We start from the raw sequence: 16957 nt of genomic DNA, 5'->3' as shown, positions 1-16957 counted from the left end.
TTTTTTCCTGGCAGCTACAATGGGCCAAATTTAGTGCTGAAATATGACAAGAGCCAGAAGTGCCTGGTGAACATTGCCATAGATGATCGGAGTTCCCCATACTATGCTCTCCGGGATCGTCAGGGTAATGCCATTGGTGTTGCTGCCTGTGATGTTGATGGAGATGGAAGGGAAGAGATTTATTTCCTCAACACCAACAATGCCTTCTCAGGTATGATGGCTTCAGGGCCATACTATTGACACTACCTTTATGCTTTTCATATACTGAGCCTCTACCCCCCTCCCCCCCAATTCTATAAAGTGCACCACAAATCAGTTCCCAGTTCGGCAGTTAGGCATGTAACTTCACTAAGGAGCTAGTCTATAAGGTAGTGCCTAAGTGGCTTTAGTGTGTATCTCTAAGAGGGCATGTGCAGGCCGCATGTTTAAGTGTGTAGCTTATAGAATACAGTAAGTTGTGCTTGTAAGCGCCAACGTTTAGGCGCCAACATTTACACCCATCTTTCACATGGCTTAAGTGATGGTGCGTAAATGCCAATTTACACTATATTCTATAATGGAATCAGGGCAATCAGTTGTCATTATAGAATACCGTTTTCAATAGGATTTGCCTATTTAGCAGCACAGCAGTGGAATTCTATCCCTTATCAAGTTGAGGTACTAAGGAATTGTGTTATTTCAAAGGTTTTTAAAGGCTTTTCTTTTTTAAATGTTTTTACTAAGTTGAATTGAATTGTAGATGGATACTCTAATTCCCAGGATATGCCTGTCTTCTTATATGGAATCCGCATTGAACCGAGAGGTAGTTGCGGAATACAAAAATGCTTTGTATTTGTACTTGTATTAGCACACAGATTTGTGGTGTCTGCCTTTTGGTACCCTTTATATAACTGCCCCCTAATCATTCAAATTAAATGCAGCCATGCTTACCTGTGTCCTACAGGTCTTGACTGCACTTGACTGCAGAGTCTTCTGTGTTTTTTTTTTAATCTTCATTTTTGCTGGACTGTTTAGTGGATTTTAAAAATGTTGGCTTAGGGTTGCAATAATTCCCTATTGGATTGCAGGAGGCTGAATGGCAAAGAGGGGCATAATCAAAAGGGACGCCCAAGTTTTGTTGAGGACGTCCTCGCAAAATGTCCCGATGGAGGGGTGGGGGAAACCCATATTATCGAAACAAGATGGATGTCCATCTTTCGTTTCGATAATACTGTCGGGGATGCCCAAATCTTGAACTTTTGGTCGCCCTTAGAGATGGTTGTCCCTAGACTTGGTCGTTTCTGATTTTCAGCGATAATGGAAACCAAGGAAGCTCATCTCAGAAACGACCAAATGCAATCCCTTTGGTCATGGGAGGAGCCAGCATTTGTAGTGCACTGGTCCCCCTGACATGCCAGGACACCAACTGGGCACCCTAGGGGGCACTGCAGTGGACTTCATAAAATGCTCCCAGGAACATAGCTCCCTTACCTTGTCTGCTGAGACCCCAACCCCCCCCCCCCCAAAACCCACTACTCCCAACTGTACACCACTACCATAGCCCTTATGGGTGAAGGGGGGGGGGGGGCACCTAGTTTTGGGTACAGTGGGTTTCTGGTGGGTTTTGGAGGGCTTGCTGTTTCCTCCACAAACGTAACAGGTAGGGAGGGGGATGGGCCTGGGTCCACCTGCCTGAAGTGCACTGCACCCACTAAAACTGCTCCAGGTACCTGCATACTGCTGTGATGGACCTGAGTATGACATCTGAGGCAGGCAAAAAATATTTTGAAAGATATTTTTTGAGGATGGGAGGGGGTTAGTGACCACTGGGGGGGGAGTAAGGGGAGGTTATCCCTGATCCTCTCCGGTGGTCATCTGGTCATTTTCGGCCACCTTTTTGTGCCTTGGTCGTAAGAAAAGCAGGACCAAGTAAAGTCATCAAGGACGCCCTTTGTTTTTTCCATTATGGGTCGAGGACGTCCATGTGTTAGGCACGCCCAAGTCCCGCCTTCGCTACGCCTCTGATACACCCTCCTTGAACTGTGGCCATCCCTATGACAGAAAGCAATTGGGGACGTCCAAAATTGGCTTTCGATTATACCGATTTGGACGACCCTGGGAGAAGGACGCCCATCTTCCAATTTGTGTCAAAAGATGGGCGTCCTTCTCTTTTGAAAATGAGCCCAAAAGGCTTATATTTGGTCTTGGGGGAGACTGATAATATCAAAATCATGAGTGGTGTAGAATAAGTTAACAGAAAAGGGTTATTTACTCTTTTCAATAGTACTAAGACTAGGTGACATTCTAATAGACTGATTGCAGATTTGAAACAAATTTTATAATTAAAGCTGTATAATTTGTAGCCAGTTAATGTGATTAAAGTTAATAACATAAGTTAGTTTCTGGAAGATGGGTAGGACTCGTCACTAGCCCTTCTATGCAGAGGAAAGGCCCTTGCTTCTAACAAAGCAGACTACACATATCCTGCTCATCACTAACAGTAGTCTGTATTTTCAGCACCTAGTACATTTATGGCAAGCTCCTTTCCACCGTTCAAATGGCCTCTCTTACCCTTGAATACTGCTCCTTCTTGGAGGATAGACAACATGTTACTCTGTATAACTGGTACTCCTTCAAGCAAAGGTACACAAGAAAAGATAGTGCTTAAATTCCTGGGTTATGCAAATCAGTCTTTCATAGACTCCACCTCTTAAGCAAATTGGCTTTCTTCTGGAAAGATTGGCATATTATCTGGGATTTTCTCTTGCTATTTTTCCTTAAAATAAGCCCCCAAACCAGACTGACTCCTTCTGGATTAAGCATTAGGAGTTTCAGTCCAACAACCACCACACCCTGCATAGTTCAACACTCACTGTAACTTTTTAAAATCCTATCATTCACCCCAACTGTTCTTTCCAGTTCAAGGAAAATCTCCAATCAACTCCCAGGCTTTCAGGGTCATGCTGTGCTTCATCTGCAGGCTGTGGCCCTTCCCTTCCCTACTTAAGTCCCACCTATCAGTAAGCTTGTCTCCTCCCCTTTCTAATTAGGATAAGGGCCTCTCTCCTCCAAGCCTTTCCAAATATGGGCAGTGCTTCCTGTTAGGCATTCAGGCTTCCCTGTCCCCCACGCTTCTAGGACACCCCTCCCATCCCTGCTTTCATCTTAGGCCAGAACTTTTCTAGTTTCTCCTTTCTGGAAGTTTTATGCTCTAGCAAGGCTTCCTGAGAGTTATGGTTTTCCTCCCCTTTCTTTTATTAAAGGGAAATCACCATTTCTCACCATGATAGGTCCTGTACCTGTTATTTATTTATTTGTTGCATTTGTATCCCACATTTTCCCGCATATTTTGTAGGCTCAATGTGTCTTACATAGTACCAGAAAGCGTTTGACGGCTCCGGTGAGAACAAATACAAAGTGATATTCTGGGAGGATAAAGTTCATGTGGCAAAGTCACATTTAGGGAAGCGTGCAATTAAAGTGGAAAAACTATTTGTTTTGCAGCTTTCAACTCTGTCATGTAATCAAGGACCCATAACACTTCCCAAGCCCCTCCCCCATGACATCACACCTGTACCTGTCATAATACTCTACATCAGGGCCTCTCAAACCTGTCCTGAGGACCCCATAGCCAGTTGGGTTTTCAAGATATGATAAAGAATATACTTGAGATAAATTTGCATATAGAGAGCTGCATGAGAATGGGGATTGTTCTGACCCAGTATGCCTATTCTTATGTTCTTATAATAATTGGTATTTATCTCCAATTAAGTGCTAATTAGCTAATTATGTTACATGTGTAACTGAACATATTCTATAATTGAGTACACATTTGTGCACCCAGCTTTAGGCACCCTGTATAGAATTTGGGGACACATGTCTCAAAATCATAACCTTTCTTAGTAAGAGGACATTTTTGAAAGAGATTTTCACGGTAAATGGGGGTTTACCTGGAAAAATAGCTTCTTCCAAAATTGTCATTGGCCTTCTGTGGGGGAAAAGAGGAGGAACAGGGATGCTCTCTGAAAAGCAAGTGCAGCCTGCTTTCCATAGATTAAATCACATATTTTGTCAGCTTTACCACACTGGACATCTGAGGATGTGGGGGGAGATAATGAAATGCAGGGTTATTGTAGGCCCTCTGTTTACTGATGTCCTGCTGCCATTGTGCAGCCTCTAGTTATTACTTGCCTCTCTTTATACTTACCAGAAATGGGATTGTTGAACTGAAGGAACTGTGAAATTTTAAAGACTGCATAAGTTTTTATGCATCATTTTACAGTCTGTGTAATCAAAGGAAAGAAAATCCAATTTTATGGTGTCCCCACTGCATGCAAGTACTATGTTTCTATAAGGAATTCATTCCCTGGAAAAGTAAATAAATTATTTAATTTCATATAGAATACCTGAATGCACTGAGGACATTGTAAAAATTATGAGGGTAACAGAGGCAGAGTCAGGGCCTGCTCAAAGGTAACTTCAAGCATTTATTACGACTCCGTGACCTGCATGTGTATGTCTTGTGGCTGCCTGTGGGTGGATGTATGGGTATGAGAAGAGCAGGCATTTTTGTGAGTGTACATAGAGTGAGGTGCTGGGTAAAGGGGTAGGAGGCATTATAGGATGTCCCATACTCTCTTGTACCGTCTCCACTCTACCTGACCCTATGAGTGCTCCCCCAGTTCTGCACCCTCCCCCTTATCCACCATTTCCCAGTCTCCTGCCCCACCAGGTTTTTCTATTTCTGTATAATTTATTTTTGTAATGACACCATTCTTGATTGCAATAAAGGGTAACAATGAACCATGAGAGGTAACCAGGGATGGCCCAAGAATATCTGATGTCCTAGGTGAACATTTAGCCATGCACCAACACTTCTCACCCCCCAGGGTGGCTCAAACCCTGCCCCGCAAGGGACAGCTTCTACCCCACCAGAGTCCAGCATTTCCTCATTCCCTCTCATCCCTCCACCAGGTGAACAGCATCTTCCCTTCCCGGAGTGGAAGAGTAGCCTAGTGATTAGTGCAGTGGGCTTTGATCCTGGGGAGCTGAGTTCAATTCCCACTGCAGCTCCTTGTGACTCTGGGCAAGTCACTTAACCCTCCATTGCCCCTGGTACAAAATAAGTACCTGAATATATGTAAACCGCTTTGAATGTAATTGCAAAAACCTCAGAAAGGTGGTATATCAAGTCCCATTTCCCTTTCCCTTCTATCTCTCCCTCCCTAGCTCCCCCCCCCCCCCCCCAAGTGGTTACTCCTCTTCCTCTCCCTAGACCACAGATGGACAGCTTATCTGTCCTCTTCCCTTCCCTGAGCCCTGCTTTGTCTGCCTCTCTGTTTCCTCCTAAGCTGAGACTTCAGGAACTCAGTGCAACGTGGGGCCTTAAGCACAGGCCTGCACTGAAGCACTGCCTTGCTTCACCCTCCCTCCAGTGCAGACTTCCTGTTGGAGGGGAGCAAAATATGGCAGCGCCTGAAGTGCTGCTCTCCTGTTGCATGAGAGCTGTGTTACTGCCCCTGAAATTCTGCCACCTTATGAGAGCCAGCCCTGGAGGCAATCTTGCAGTTGACAGGTGAACAGAATGATACTGCTTTGCAAGCTTATTTGTAGAAGTTAGAATCTTTATTCCAGTTTCAACTACATGCTTATTGCTTGCATATATGGATTGCATTCTTTACCTGACAGAAGTCTTATGACTGAGATGCAAACTCTTTGCTTTAAAAATGAGAGGTGTGGTAGCCGTGTTAGAAATCAAACAAAATAAAATATGGAAAAGAAAATAAGATGTCTTATTTTCTTTTCCATGTTTTATTTTGTTTGATTTCTATTGATAACCTTTAAAAATGAAAAATGTTTAGAGTCAGAATGGTGACTAGTGGGTACTCCTAGAAGTTAAACCTCCTTATAAATGAGAAATGCTTACCTTCAAATATTTATACTTCTTGCTGTGAGAGTATCCAGGTATCTAGAAAAATGACTGGGGGGGGGGGGGGGGGGGGGGGGAGCAGTGTGCCTGAAAGGAACAATCAGCTGCAATGCAGAGGAGACTAGTGTAGTGTCAAGATGTTTTTTTTTATTTTGTTACATTTTTACCCCGCGCTTTCCCACTCATGGCAGGCTCAATGCGGCAGGCAATGGAGGGTTAAGTGACTTGCCCAGAGTCACAAGGAGCTGCCTGTGACGGGAATCGAACTCAGTTCCTCAGTTCCCCAGGACTGAGGAACTGAGTTCGATTGCCATGAGCCCAGAAGTGAGAGGCTGAGTAACACCACAGGAGAGAGATGACTGGGGTGGGGCTGCAAGGAAACAATGCAGTTGATCTAGCTTCTGGTGCCACTCCTCTTATTCAGTTCCCTGGTCTTCTGTTTGAATTGACGGGTCCTCTATACCTATGGAGCCCCATGCAGTTCATAAAGATCACTGAATTGCAAAGGAAGGGTGAGCAGCGCCAGCAGTGAGATTACTGCTAGAGGTCAGCAACACCATTTTGAACCTGGCACCAGGTGGGGTGGGAGAAGAGGAGGACAGGAGTGCTCCTTGCCACCAGACCGCCAGGCTTGACCTCTGGTAAGTCCTTGAGCTGAGGGGTTTCAGGGGTAGAGAGGAAGTCAGGTTGGTGGCAGGTAGGAGGGGCTTTCCTATGTGAGAGGGGCTTGGTGGGGCAGTTGGGGGGACTTGAGGAGCAGATTATGTGGGCTGGGGGATCAGAAAGGGGCATTAGAGGATCAGATCAGAGCATCAGTTGGGCAGGTGGAAGATCAGATAGAGGCATCAGATGGGGGTGAAGCATCAGATCACAGGGAATTGGATTAGGGGGATCAGAGGATTGGGAGGGAAACCAGATCAGTGTTAAGGCTGATTGCCAGCAGTGCGGTTGCATATGTCACCACCTCTTGAGATGGCGGTAACTGCAACCACACTATCAGGATTGCACAGTACTGACTCATGAGCTAGCTGTCAAAAAGCCAGTCAGTCCCTCAACTTGTCCATGTTAGACCCAGCTCCCACTTCTACCCAGATTAGGCAGCTAACAGGGGTTTTTACCAAGGTGCCTAGGTTCCATTTATACAATACTATTTTGACACCCAACAGACAGGACTTAATAAGAATCTGGGTTTTCTAGCCCATTATAAACCATAAAGTTGTATTTCTGTTTATTTCTCTGTTTATCACCCTCCTCTCACCTACCCACATCCATCCTGTTAGAATATCAATGAAATGCTTTGATGTCCCCATGCATACCCCCACCCTCCCACTCTGTCAGACTGTCAAAGTAATGCTTTGATGTTTCTCTCATATATACTATCTGCTACCACATTTGCTTATTTCCGATCTGACGAAGAAGGGCAACCTTCGAAAGCTAATCAAGAAATGTATTAAGTTATGTCCAATAAAAAAGGTATCATCTTATTTTCTTTTCCATGTTTTATTTTGTTTGATTTCTATTGATAACCTTTAAGAGTGGACTAACACGGCTACCACACTGGATATTGTAACCCAGTATCAAAGCACCTAACATTTAGGCATACAGAATTGTGAGACTGACAGGGAAATACCCAGTGTACTTGAATTTAACTCGCCTTGAGCTACTACTGAAAAAGGTGTGAGCAAAATCTTAATTAATTAAGCACATGCATGTACATGTGGAAGGGATGCACATAACTTACAGCATTCTGGAAGCCGCATATGTAAGTTGGAGTCCTGCCTATGTCCTGCCCATATTTCGTCACCTATGTGTGTCCCCCAACTATGGAATTTAAGCGGGTATTTGTAGGATAGTGGATGGAATGGCTAGGCAGTCTGGATAGGCCGTATGATCTTTATCTGCTATCATTTGCTATATTTCTATGAGAAGGTCCTAGAGACAGCTGTGTGACAACTTTTCTGTAACTCTCACTGTGACCTTCTGTGGGTTTGAGGGATGTCTTGAGTTTTAAAGTTAATTTTTCAGTTGAGTGATTCAATTGATTCATTGACAGCCTGATGTAGAAGGGGATCTTGGGATCATCTGCTATGTCAGTGATTTTCACTGTACAAAAAATGTTCAGCCCAGGTATACAATCAGTCTTCTACCTGTCTGCTCCTGCCATAAAGAAGCTCTATATTAGTGCATAGGGGTCCAAGTGCAGAAACTGTGGCCAAAACAGTGATGCTGAATCATAAATATGGATACGTAAATTTCTTTAAGATATTTCTACTACCCGACTTGAGGAACTTACAAAATGTTCCACAGGTTAGCTGCATTTGATTTTTTTCTGCCTTTGCAGCAAAATCTGCTTTGGATCTGAGGAAATCAATACTAGAATTCAGATCTGCTTCAGATTTCCCCCTGATCCATTGGAATAAACGGGCAGGGAAATATGTAGAGGCATGGTTTTGGGAATACTTTCCAACACGGATTTATAGAAGTGGATATTGATTTTCTTAGGTTAAATTTTGCAAACATGTTGCACCTTATTATGGTTTTCATGAATCCAACATGTTTAGTCCTCAGTATCCTGGTTATGAACAGGGAAGACTCTGATAGAAAAGGAGACACAGCTGTTTGAAGATAAAGCATGTTTTATTTAAATCTGAAAATTAACAAAGTTAATCTCTAAAAAGGAAAAGCCAAATTATTTATAAAGAAATGCCCATGCAGAGGCAAGTAGACAAACAGAATCAATCCCCTATTAAAAGGATAAAGCCCAAAAATGGGGTAGGTGGAAGGAAAGAAAAAAAAAAAACCAATATGAAAAGGCAAACCCAAGCAGATAATTTACCAGTCGAGTTAGATTCATAGATCACACACAAGGAGGAGCTATTTGGATGTGATCTTTTTATAATTGCCATCTTGGATTTGTTCATCTGTGCAGAGTGAATTGAGGACACAGTCTGTGCTAGATCATTGATATTCCACGACCCCTGATGCAGGCGTAATGCTGAAATACGGCCTGTGTCGGGTCTCCAATAAAGTTTCCTTCCTTAATGCCCATTGCACTTCTTTTGAGTTGATTTGTTAAGAATTGCCAGGTCCACTTCTCAGCAACCGCTGATGTTCTAATTTCCAAAAGCTTTGCTTTGTACAGCTCAAACTCAAAATAACACAAATCCATTGTCTTTGAAAATGATGAAACATTTATATGGAAACTTAGGCGCATGTTCACAAAGAGTGGCAAATTTTTGCACTTACCCCAACTGTTGGGGTCATGGTCAGTAAAGGCTCTGTAGTTAGTACACAGGGCACATACTTACCGTATGAAACACGGTATGAAACGGGGCTGGTGTTTGGGTGGTGGGGCTAGTTCTGGGCAAGACTTCTACGGTCTGTGTCCTGAAAATGGGGCTAGTTCTGGGCAAGACTTCTACGGTCTGTGTCCTGAAAATGGGGCTAGTTCTGGGCAAGACTTCTACGGTCTGTGTCCTGAAAATGGCAGATACAAATCAAGGTAAGGTATACACAAGAAGTAGCACATATGAGTTTATCTTGTTGGGCAGACTAGATGGACCGTGCAGGTCTTTTTCTGCCATCATCTACTATGTTACTATGTTACATTGGTAGATAACGCAGGTGCATACACACGATGCATTTAACATGGGCTCCAGAGCTAAAAAAAAACAGAAAGCATCATAAACCACCGATCACACACCCAGCCTCCCAGTCCCTGGACGGTCCTGTCCCTTTGCGGTCCCAAATTCAAAAATGGTAGTCTCATGGATTTCCCCTTTCTCCACTAGCAAACTCACACATTTGCATGTAGAGGGCTGTGTGGAAGAGACGTGGAGGCTCATTTTCAAAGCACCTAGATTTACAAAGTTACATAATTGCTTTGAAAATGAGCCCCATGGTAAACTGTGTCTCAGTAGAGAGGCAGGGCTATATGAAGGGTGTGGGTGAGTCCTATCCCATGTATATTTCTTTCTATCTTGAGAGTTTAAGTGCGTATCTGTTAGGATGTGTGTGGGGATGGGGTTGGGGCTAAGGAGCTAGATGTGTGGAGATGTTTGGGGGTTGTGTGGAGGGGGTGCTGGGGCATGTAGGAGATACATGGTGAGTAGGTAAGGAATTGTGGACAGTGGTGTTTGGGTGTGTCTGTCGTCTGTGGGGGACTTTGTGTGCAGGGGGTGGGGATGGTGTCTGGACGTTGATGTGCATAAGTGATAGGTGGTGTTTCTGCCTCTTGGCAAATAGATTATGTATCCCGGTCTCTGTGCACTCGCCCCTTGTTTCTATCCCACTTCCACTGGCATTCTCTTGCCCCCATCCTCTCTTCCGTTCCTGCTTCCCCCACTCTGCCTGCAGGTTGGGTTCTTTGCTGTGACCACTGCACTTTGTCTCTTTGTTGGGGTTGGGCTTCCCACCTGCACATGGCACACGGAAAGCCATTGAAATCTTCTTCCTCTGCTGGAGGGATTAAGTCATTGCCAGGGGCAGGGTCAAGACAAGCAAGGGAACAGCTGTTGCTGCTCCCCTCACCCATCTACCACCTGTTGCCTGCCACCTCCTTTTCCCAGCCCTGCAGCAGCAATAAGCTGAACGATAAACACGGAGCCTCTAAGACCTATGTGCGCCTCCAAGGCCCTGCTGGTCATGCCCCCTGTGATGTAAAAGTATGCATCAGAGGGGGTGTGACCGGCAGGGCTGTGGAGTTGGGTCTCAGAGGCCCCATGTTTATCAATTTTTTTTTTTACCGCAGTAGGAGTAGAGAGAGGCAATGGCAGCTGAAAAGGGAGTTTCTGCTAGCGAGGAAGTCACAGTTGGAGTGGTTGAGGGCACTTCATGCCGCTCTAAAAATTCAGCCACATGAATCAACCGCTTCACTTCGCCCCTGTTCATTGCTGCCAGACTTCCAGATTTTACATTGCAGTGCTCATCTTCAGCTGGGGGACAGGGGTGAGTTTCTTATTTGCTGGGTATCATACAACTCTCTTTCTTGTGCAGGGCCTGACTTCTCTGCTGTCAGCTATGCATTACTTCTGCCCTGTTAGTTTCCATTTATAAATATTTATAAATGATCTAGAGATGGGAATAACTCGTGAAGTAATTAAAAATGCTGATGACACAAAGTTATTGAAAGTTGTTAAATCACAAGAGGATTGTGAAAAATTGCAAGAGGACTTTACAAGACTGGGAGACTGGGCATCCAAATGGCAATGGCATGTAACGTGAGCAAGTGCAAAGTGATACATTTAAGAAAGAGGAACCCAAGCTATAGCTACGTGATGCAAGGTACCACATTAGGAGTCACCGCCCAGGCAAAGGACCTAGGGGTCATTGTTGTTGATACTTTGAAACCCTCTGCTCAGTGTGCAGCGGTGGCTAACTTAGGAATTATTAGGAAAGGAATGGAAAACAAAAATGAGAATATTATAATGCCTTCGTATCGCTCTGTGGTGCAACAGCACTTCAAATACTGTGTGCAATTCTGGTCGCCGGATCTCAAAAAAGATATAGTGGAGTTAGAAAAGGGACAGAGAAGGATGACAAAAATGATAAAGGGGATGGGGCAATGTCCCTTTGAGGAAAGGCTAAAGAGGCTAGAACTGTTCAGATTGGACAAGAGATATCTGAGGGGAGATATGATAGAGGTCTATAAAATACTGAGCGGAGTGGAAAGGTTTACTCTTCCCAAAAATACAAGGATTAGGGGATACACATATTTCTTCGATGTGTGATTAAACTCTGGAGTTCATTGTCAGAGAACATGATAAAAGTAGTTAGCTTAGAAGGGTTTAAAACAGGTCTGGATAATTTCCCAAAAGAAAGGTTCATAAGCCATTATTAAGATGGACTTGGAGAAATCCACTGCTTATTTCTAGGATAAGCAGTATAAAATACCATCATGGAAGCCCAGAAAAGATGTATTCTATGTATTAACAAAGGTGGAAAGAAGGGCAAATGACAGCCAGCGTGGCTAAAAGGTGAAGTGAAAGAGGCTATTAGAGCCAAAAGATCATCCTTCAAAGAATGGAAAAAGGATCTCCATGAAGAAAATAAGAAGCAACATATGCACTGTCAACCTAGATGCAAAGCATTGATAATGAAGGCTAAAAGATAATATGAAGAAAAACTTGCCTCGGAGACAAAATCTCATAGTGACACCTTTTTCAGATCTTCAGAAGCAGAAAGCCTGTGAGGGAATCTATGAAGGAACAAAAGGGGCACTCGGAGGACGAGGCCATAGCAGAGAGATTGAATTAATTCTTTGCTTTGGTTGTTATGGAAGAAGATGTAAGAAATCTACCTACACTGGAAATGGTTTCCAAGGATGACAATGTGGAGCAACTGAGCCAAATAGACAAGTTAAAGAGTGATAAATCATCTGCACCATATGTTATACACCTCAGGTACTGAAACATAGTAACATAGTAAATGATGGCAGATAATGACTTGAACGGTCCATTCAGTCTGCCCAACAAGATAAACTCATTTTACATGGTATGTAATACTTTATATGTATATTTTAGTTTGATTTGTCCCTGCCTTTCTCAGGGTTCAGACTGTAGAAGTCCGCTCTGCACTGGTTTTATTCTCCAAATACCGGCATCGCCACCCAATGTCTGCTAAGATTCCATAGATCCATTCCTTCTAAACAGGATTCCTTTGTGTTCATCCCACGCATGTTTGAATTCCATTACCGTTTCCATCTCCACCTCCCACGGAGGGCATTCCACGTATCCACCACCCTCTCCGTGAAAAAATACTTCCTGACATTACTCCTGAGTCTGGCCCCCTGCAACCTCAATTCATGTCCTTTAGTTCTACCACCTTCCCGTCTCTGGAAAAGGTTCATATGCGAATTAATACCTTTCAAATATTTGAACATCTGTATCATGTCACCCCTGTTTCTCCTTTCCTCCAAGGTATACATGTTCAGGTCAGCAAGTCTCTCCTCGTACGGTTTGCAACTCAAATCCCATACCATTTTCATAGCTTTTCTTTGCACCGCTTCCAGGCTTTTTACACCTTTAGCCAGATATAGCTTCCAAAACTGAACACAATACTCCAAGTGGGGCCTCACCAACGACTTGTAGAGGGGCATCAACACCTCCTTTCTTCTGCTGGTTATACCCCTCTGTATGCAGCCTAGCATCCTTCTAGCCATGGCCGTTGCCTTGTCACAATGTTTCTTTACCTTTATATCGTCCGACACCAACACCCCAAGGTCTCTCTCCTGAGTCGAACTTGCTAATCTCTCCCCTCCTATTCGGTATCTCTGTTTTGGGTTTCTATACCCCAAATGCATCACTCTGCACTTCTTGGCATTCAACATTGGACATTGAATGGCCGCTGTCGTGGACAGGATGCTGGGCTCGATGGACCCTTGGTCTTTTCCCAGTATGGCATTACTTATGTACTTATGTACTTATGTCACAGAGTGATTTTGAAGTATAAAAGTCTTACACCGATCCGGGGCTCACATCAGTTCCTGCATAGCAGCACCCTATGAAGATGTAAAGACGGCTCTCCCCCTAATTCAATGCAAGCTAAGTAGCTACTTTTTTTGAAGACTCTATTCTGAGACTGTTTAATTTGGTATACCATAATATAGAGGAGTGGAAGCAGGGAGTGCTATGATGGTGGAATGGTGTTTTTACATATCTTGAGTCGGGTCGCTGTAGTACACCAAAAAAACTGAGCACTATTTATAATTTTATAAATACATATTTATTATCGCACCATAAGTTCTCACACTAAAAAAAACACAGTTTTGTTTTTGATTTTATATTACCTTTGGCTTCTTTAAAATTTTCTATTAAATTTTAACTGCCAGACCCTTGACCATTCTTCTAACTTTCGGAGATCCCTTCTCATCGTTTCTACTCCCTCCAAGGTATCTACTCTATTGGCTATCTTCGTGTCATCCGTAAAAAGGCAAACCTTTCCTTCTAACCCTTCAGCAATATCTCTCACAAATATATTAAACAAAATGGGCCCCAGCACCAACCCCTGAGGAACTCCACTGCTCACCATCCTTTCCTCCGAGCGGATTCCATTTACCACCACCCTTTGCCACCTGTCGGTCAACCAGTTTTCTATCCAGTTCACCACTTTCGGTCCTTAGTTCAGCCCTTTCAGCTTATTCACGAGTCTTCTGTGGGGGACTGTATCAAAGGCTTTGCTGAAATCCAAGTAGATTACATCCAGCGCACGGCCTTCATCCATTTCTTTTGTCACCCAGTCAAAGAAGTCAATGAGATTCGTTTGGCAGGATTTTCCTTTGGTAAAGCAATGTTGCCTCGGGTCCTGTATGCCGTTGTCTTCTAGAAGGTTAACTATCCTTTCTTTCAGCAGCGACTCCATTATTTTTCCTACCACCGACGTGAGACTTACTGGTCTGTAGTTTCCCACTTCTTTCCTGTCTCCACTTTTGTGAAGAGGGACCACATCCACTCGTCTCCAATCTCGCGGAACCTCTCCCGTCTCTAAAGATCTATTAAATAAATCTTTAAGAGGTCCCACCGGGACCTCCCTGAGCTCCCTCAGTATCCTGGGATACTCTCTTATGTATTCTTATGTATTCTCTTATTTGAACACGCAACTCTGGAACGCGTTACCACGCAATTTGAAAGCGACCAACGAACTGGCCAACTTCCGTAAATTACTAAAGACTCATCTCTTTGAAAAGATATACCACAAGATCAAAACATGTAAAAATTTCTAAACATACCCAGAAACTCCTTAACGCGTCTAATGTCTTACAATGTCTTCTGCTATACCACTATCTATATTCCTAATGTTTGTTAATGTGTTCTGCAATACCACAATCTTATGTTCCATGATCATGTAACCCAAAATCCTTCTGTAAAACCGAATGTACATCCTCTTCTCATTTCCAGTATCCATGATGTATTGTAAGCCACATTGAGCCTGCAAAGAGGTGGGAAAACGTGGGATACAAATGCAATAAATAAATAAATAAATAAATAAATCCCATCCAGTGTCCACCTTCAGATTCTCCAGCTGTTTATAAACTCTTTCTTCTGTAAATGGCGCAGTATCCACTCCATTCCCAAATATTCCTTCAGCAGCCAACCGCGGTCCTTCACCAGGATTTTCCTCCATGAACACCGAAGAGAAGTACTTGTTTAGCACATTCGCTTTGTCCTCCTCACTTTCCACATAAGGGCAACCTTCGAAAGCTAATCAAGAAACGTATTAAGTTATGTCCAATAAAAAAGGTATCATCTTATTTTCTTTTCCATGTTTTATTTTGTTTGATTTCTATTGATAATCTTTGTCTCGCAATTCCAGTCCTATCTTTTCTCCTTTCTCCAATATATCTGAAAAAGGTCTTGTCACCTCTCTTTACATCTTTAGCCATTTTTTCTTTCGCTCGCACTTTCGCTAGCCATTTTTCCCCCTTCACTTCTACACAGGTAATCTCAGTTACCAATCAAACCAATTCTGAAAAAGCCTAGCGTAGCTCACAGCTCCCAAGGTAAAGTGAAGTTCTGGGTTTTTTTTTCTCTAACTACACAGTTGTACACAAATTTCCCCTCCTCCCAAGGATATGAGTCACTAGGTGCTATGTAACCAAATTGATTTAATTAGGTCTCTGGCACTGAAGATTCAAAACCCAATTCTAATAAACACAACTTTAAGACAGATACCAGAACCAGAGTCACTAAATCTTGTGTAACCAAGTTAATTGGATTAAGTCACTTGGCACAGGTACAAAACACAGTTCTAGAGAGCACCTTTAAGACAACTGCAGCGTAAAAACATGAAGTGCAACACAGTTCAAATAAGAAACTACCAGCATAAAATTATGAAATCACAATGCAACAATTGTAAGTTGTAGGCAGTAGGATAGAATAGGTATAGAGAGGACAGACCCTCAACAAGTGAAAGGACAGGTTTATTTTTTTTTTTGTTGTTGTTAGGTGAGATGTAATAGTCAACAGTTTTATCAGAAAAATTTTAGGACACAAGTAACCTGAAACATGAAATTGCTGTGCATCACTTTGTATTTGTCCACATTAAATTTCTTCTGCAATTTGGATGCCCAGTCTTCCAGTTTCCTAAGGTCTTCCTGCAAGCCGAATGAGTTTTTACAGCTTTGAATAGTGTGTCATTAGTGAATTTAATCACTTCACTCATGGTTCCATTTTCCAGATCATTTATAAATATGTTAAAAAGCAGTGGCCCAAACACAGACCCCTGCGGAACCCCACTATCTACCCTTCTCCATTGTGAATACTGACCATTTCACCCTATTCTCTGTTTTCTATCCTTTAACCAGTTTTTTTATCCACAATAGAACATTACTTCCTATCCCATGACTTTCCAATTTCCTCTGGAGTCTTTCATGAGGTACTTTGTCAAAATGAGAAAGGGGATGGGATGACTTCCCTATGAGGAAAGGCTAAAGCGGCTAGGAATCTTCAGCTTGGAAAAAAGACGGCTGAGGGGAGATATGATAGAGGTCTATTAAATAATGAGTGGAGTGGAACGGGTAGACGTGAATCACTTGTTTACTCTTTCCAAAATACTAGGACTGGGGGCATGCATTGAAGCTACAAAGTAGTAAATTTAGAACGAATCAGAGAAAATATTTCTTCACTCAGCATGTAATTAAACTCTGGGATTCGTTGCCAGAGAATGTAGTAAAAACAGTTAGCTTATTGGGGTTTAAAAAGTTTTGGATAGCTTCCTAAAGGAAAAGTACATAGACCATTATTAAAATGGACGAGGAAAATTCACTGCTTATTTCTAGAATACTCAGGTAGTCAGAAGATCACTACCAATTATTACAATACAATCAATGATTTGGTCTGAGGGGGAAAAATTTAGTCTCATATATGTACCTGGGCACCAACTACTGTTTGCGCTCCAAACAGTAGTTGGTGGAGTGGAGGAGTGGCCTAGTGGTTAAGGTGGTGGACTTTGGTCCTGAGGAACTAAGTTCAATTCCCGGTACAGGCAGCTCCTTGTGACTCTGGGCAAGTCACTTAACCCTCCATTGCCTGCCGCATTGAGCCTGCCATGAGT

The 16957-nt window shown here is 43.1% G+C and overlaps 1 protein-coding gene across 1 annotated transcript in view; it reads left to right on the top strand.

Annotated features, from left to right (window-relative positions):
* The window catches only part of CRTAC1 (cartilage acidic protein 1), a 495959-nt gene that overhangs the window by 153286 nt on the left and 325716 nt on the right, over positions 1–16957 (top strand). The window contains exon 3 of the mRNA XM_030204795.1: positions 15–211. Coding sequence (XP_030060655.1) covers positions 15–211 — 197 coding nt within the window. The remainder of the gene's footprint in view (positions 1–14; positions 212–16957) is intronic.

Source organism: Microcaecilia unicolor, chromosome 5, assembly GCF_901765095.1.
Source record: "Microcaecilia unicolor chromosome 5, aMicUni1.1, whole genome shotgun sequence".
In the NCBI taxonomy this organism is placed as follows: domain Eukaryota; kingdom Metazoa; phylum Chordata; class Amphibia; order Gymnophiona; family Siphonopidae; genus Microcaecilia; species Microcaecilia unicolor.
The sequence above is the reverse complement of the archived record's forward strand: the minus strand, read 5'-3'. Positions and strand labels throughout refer to the sequence as shown.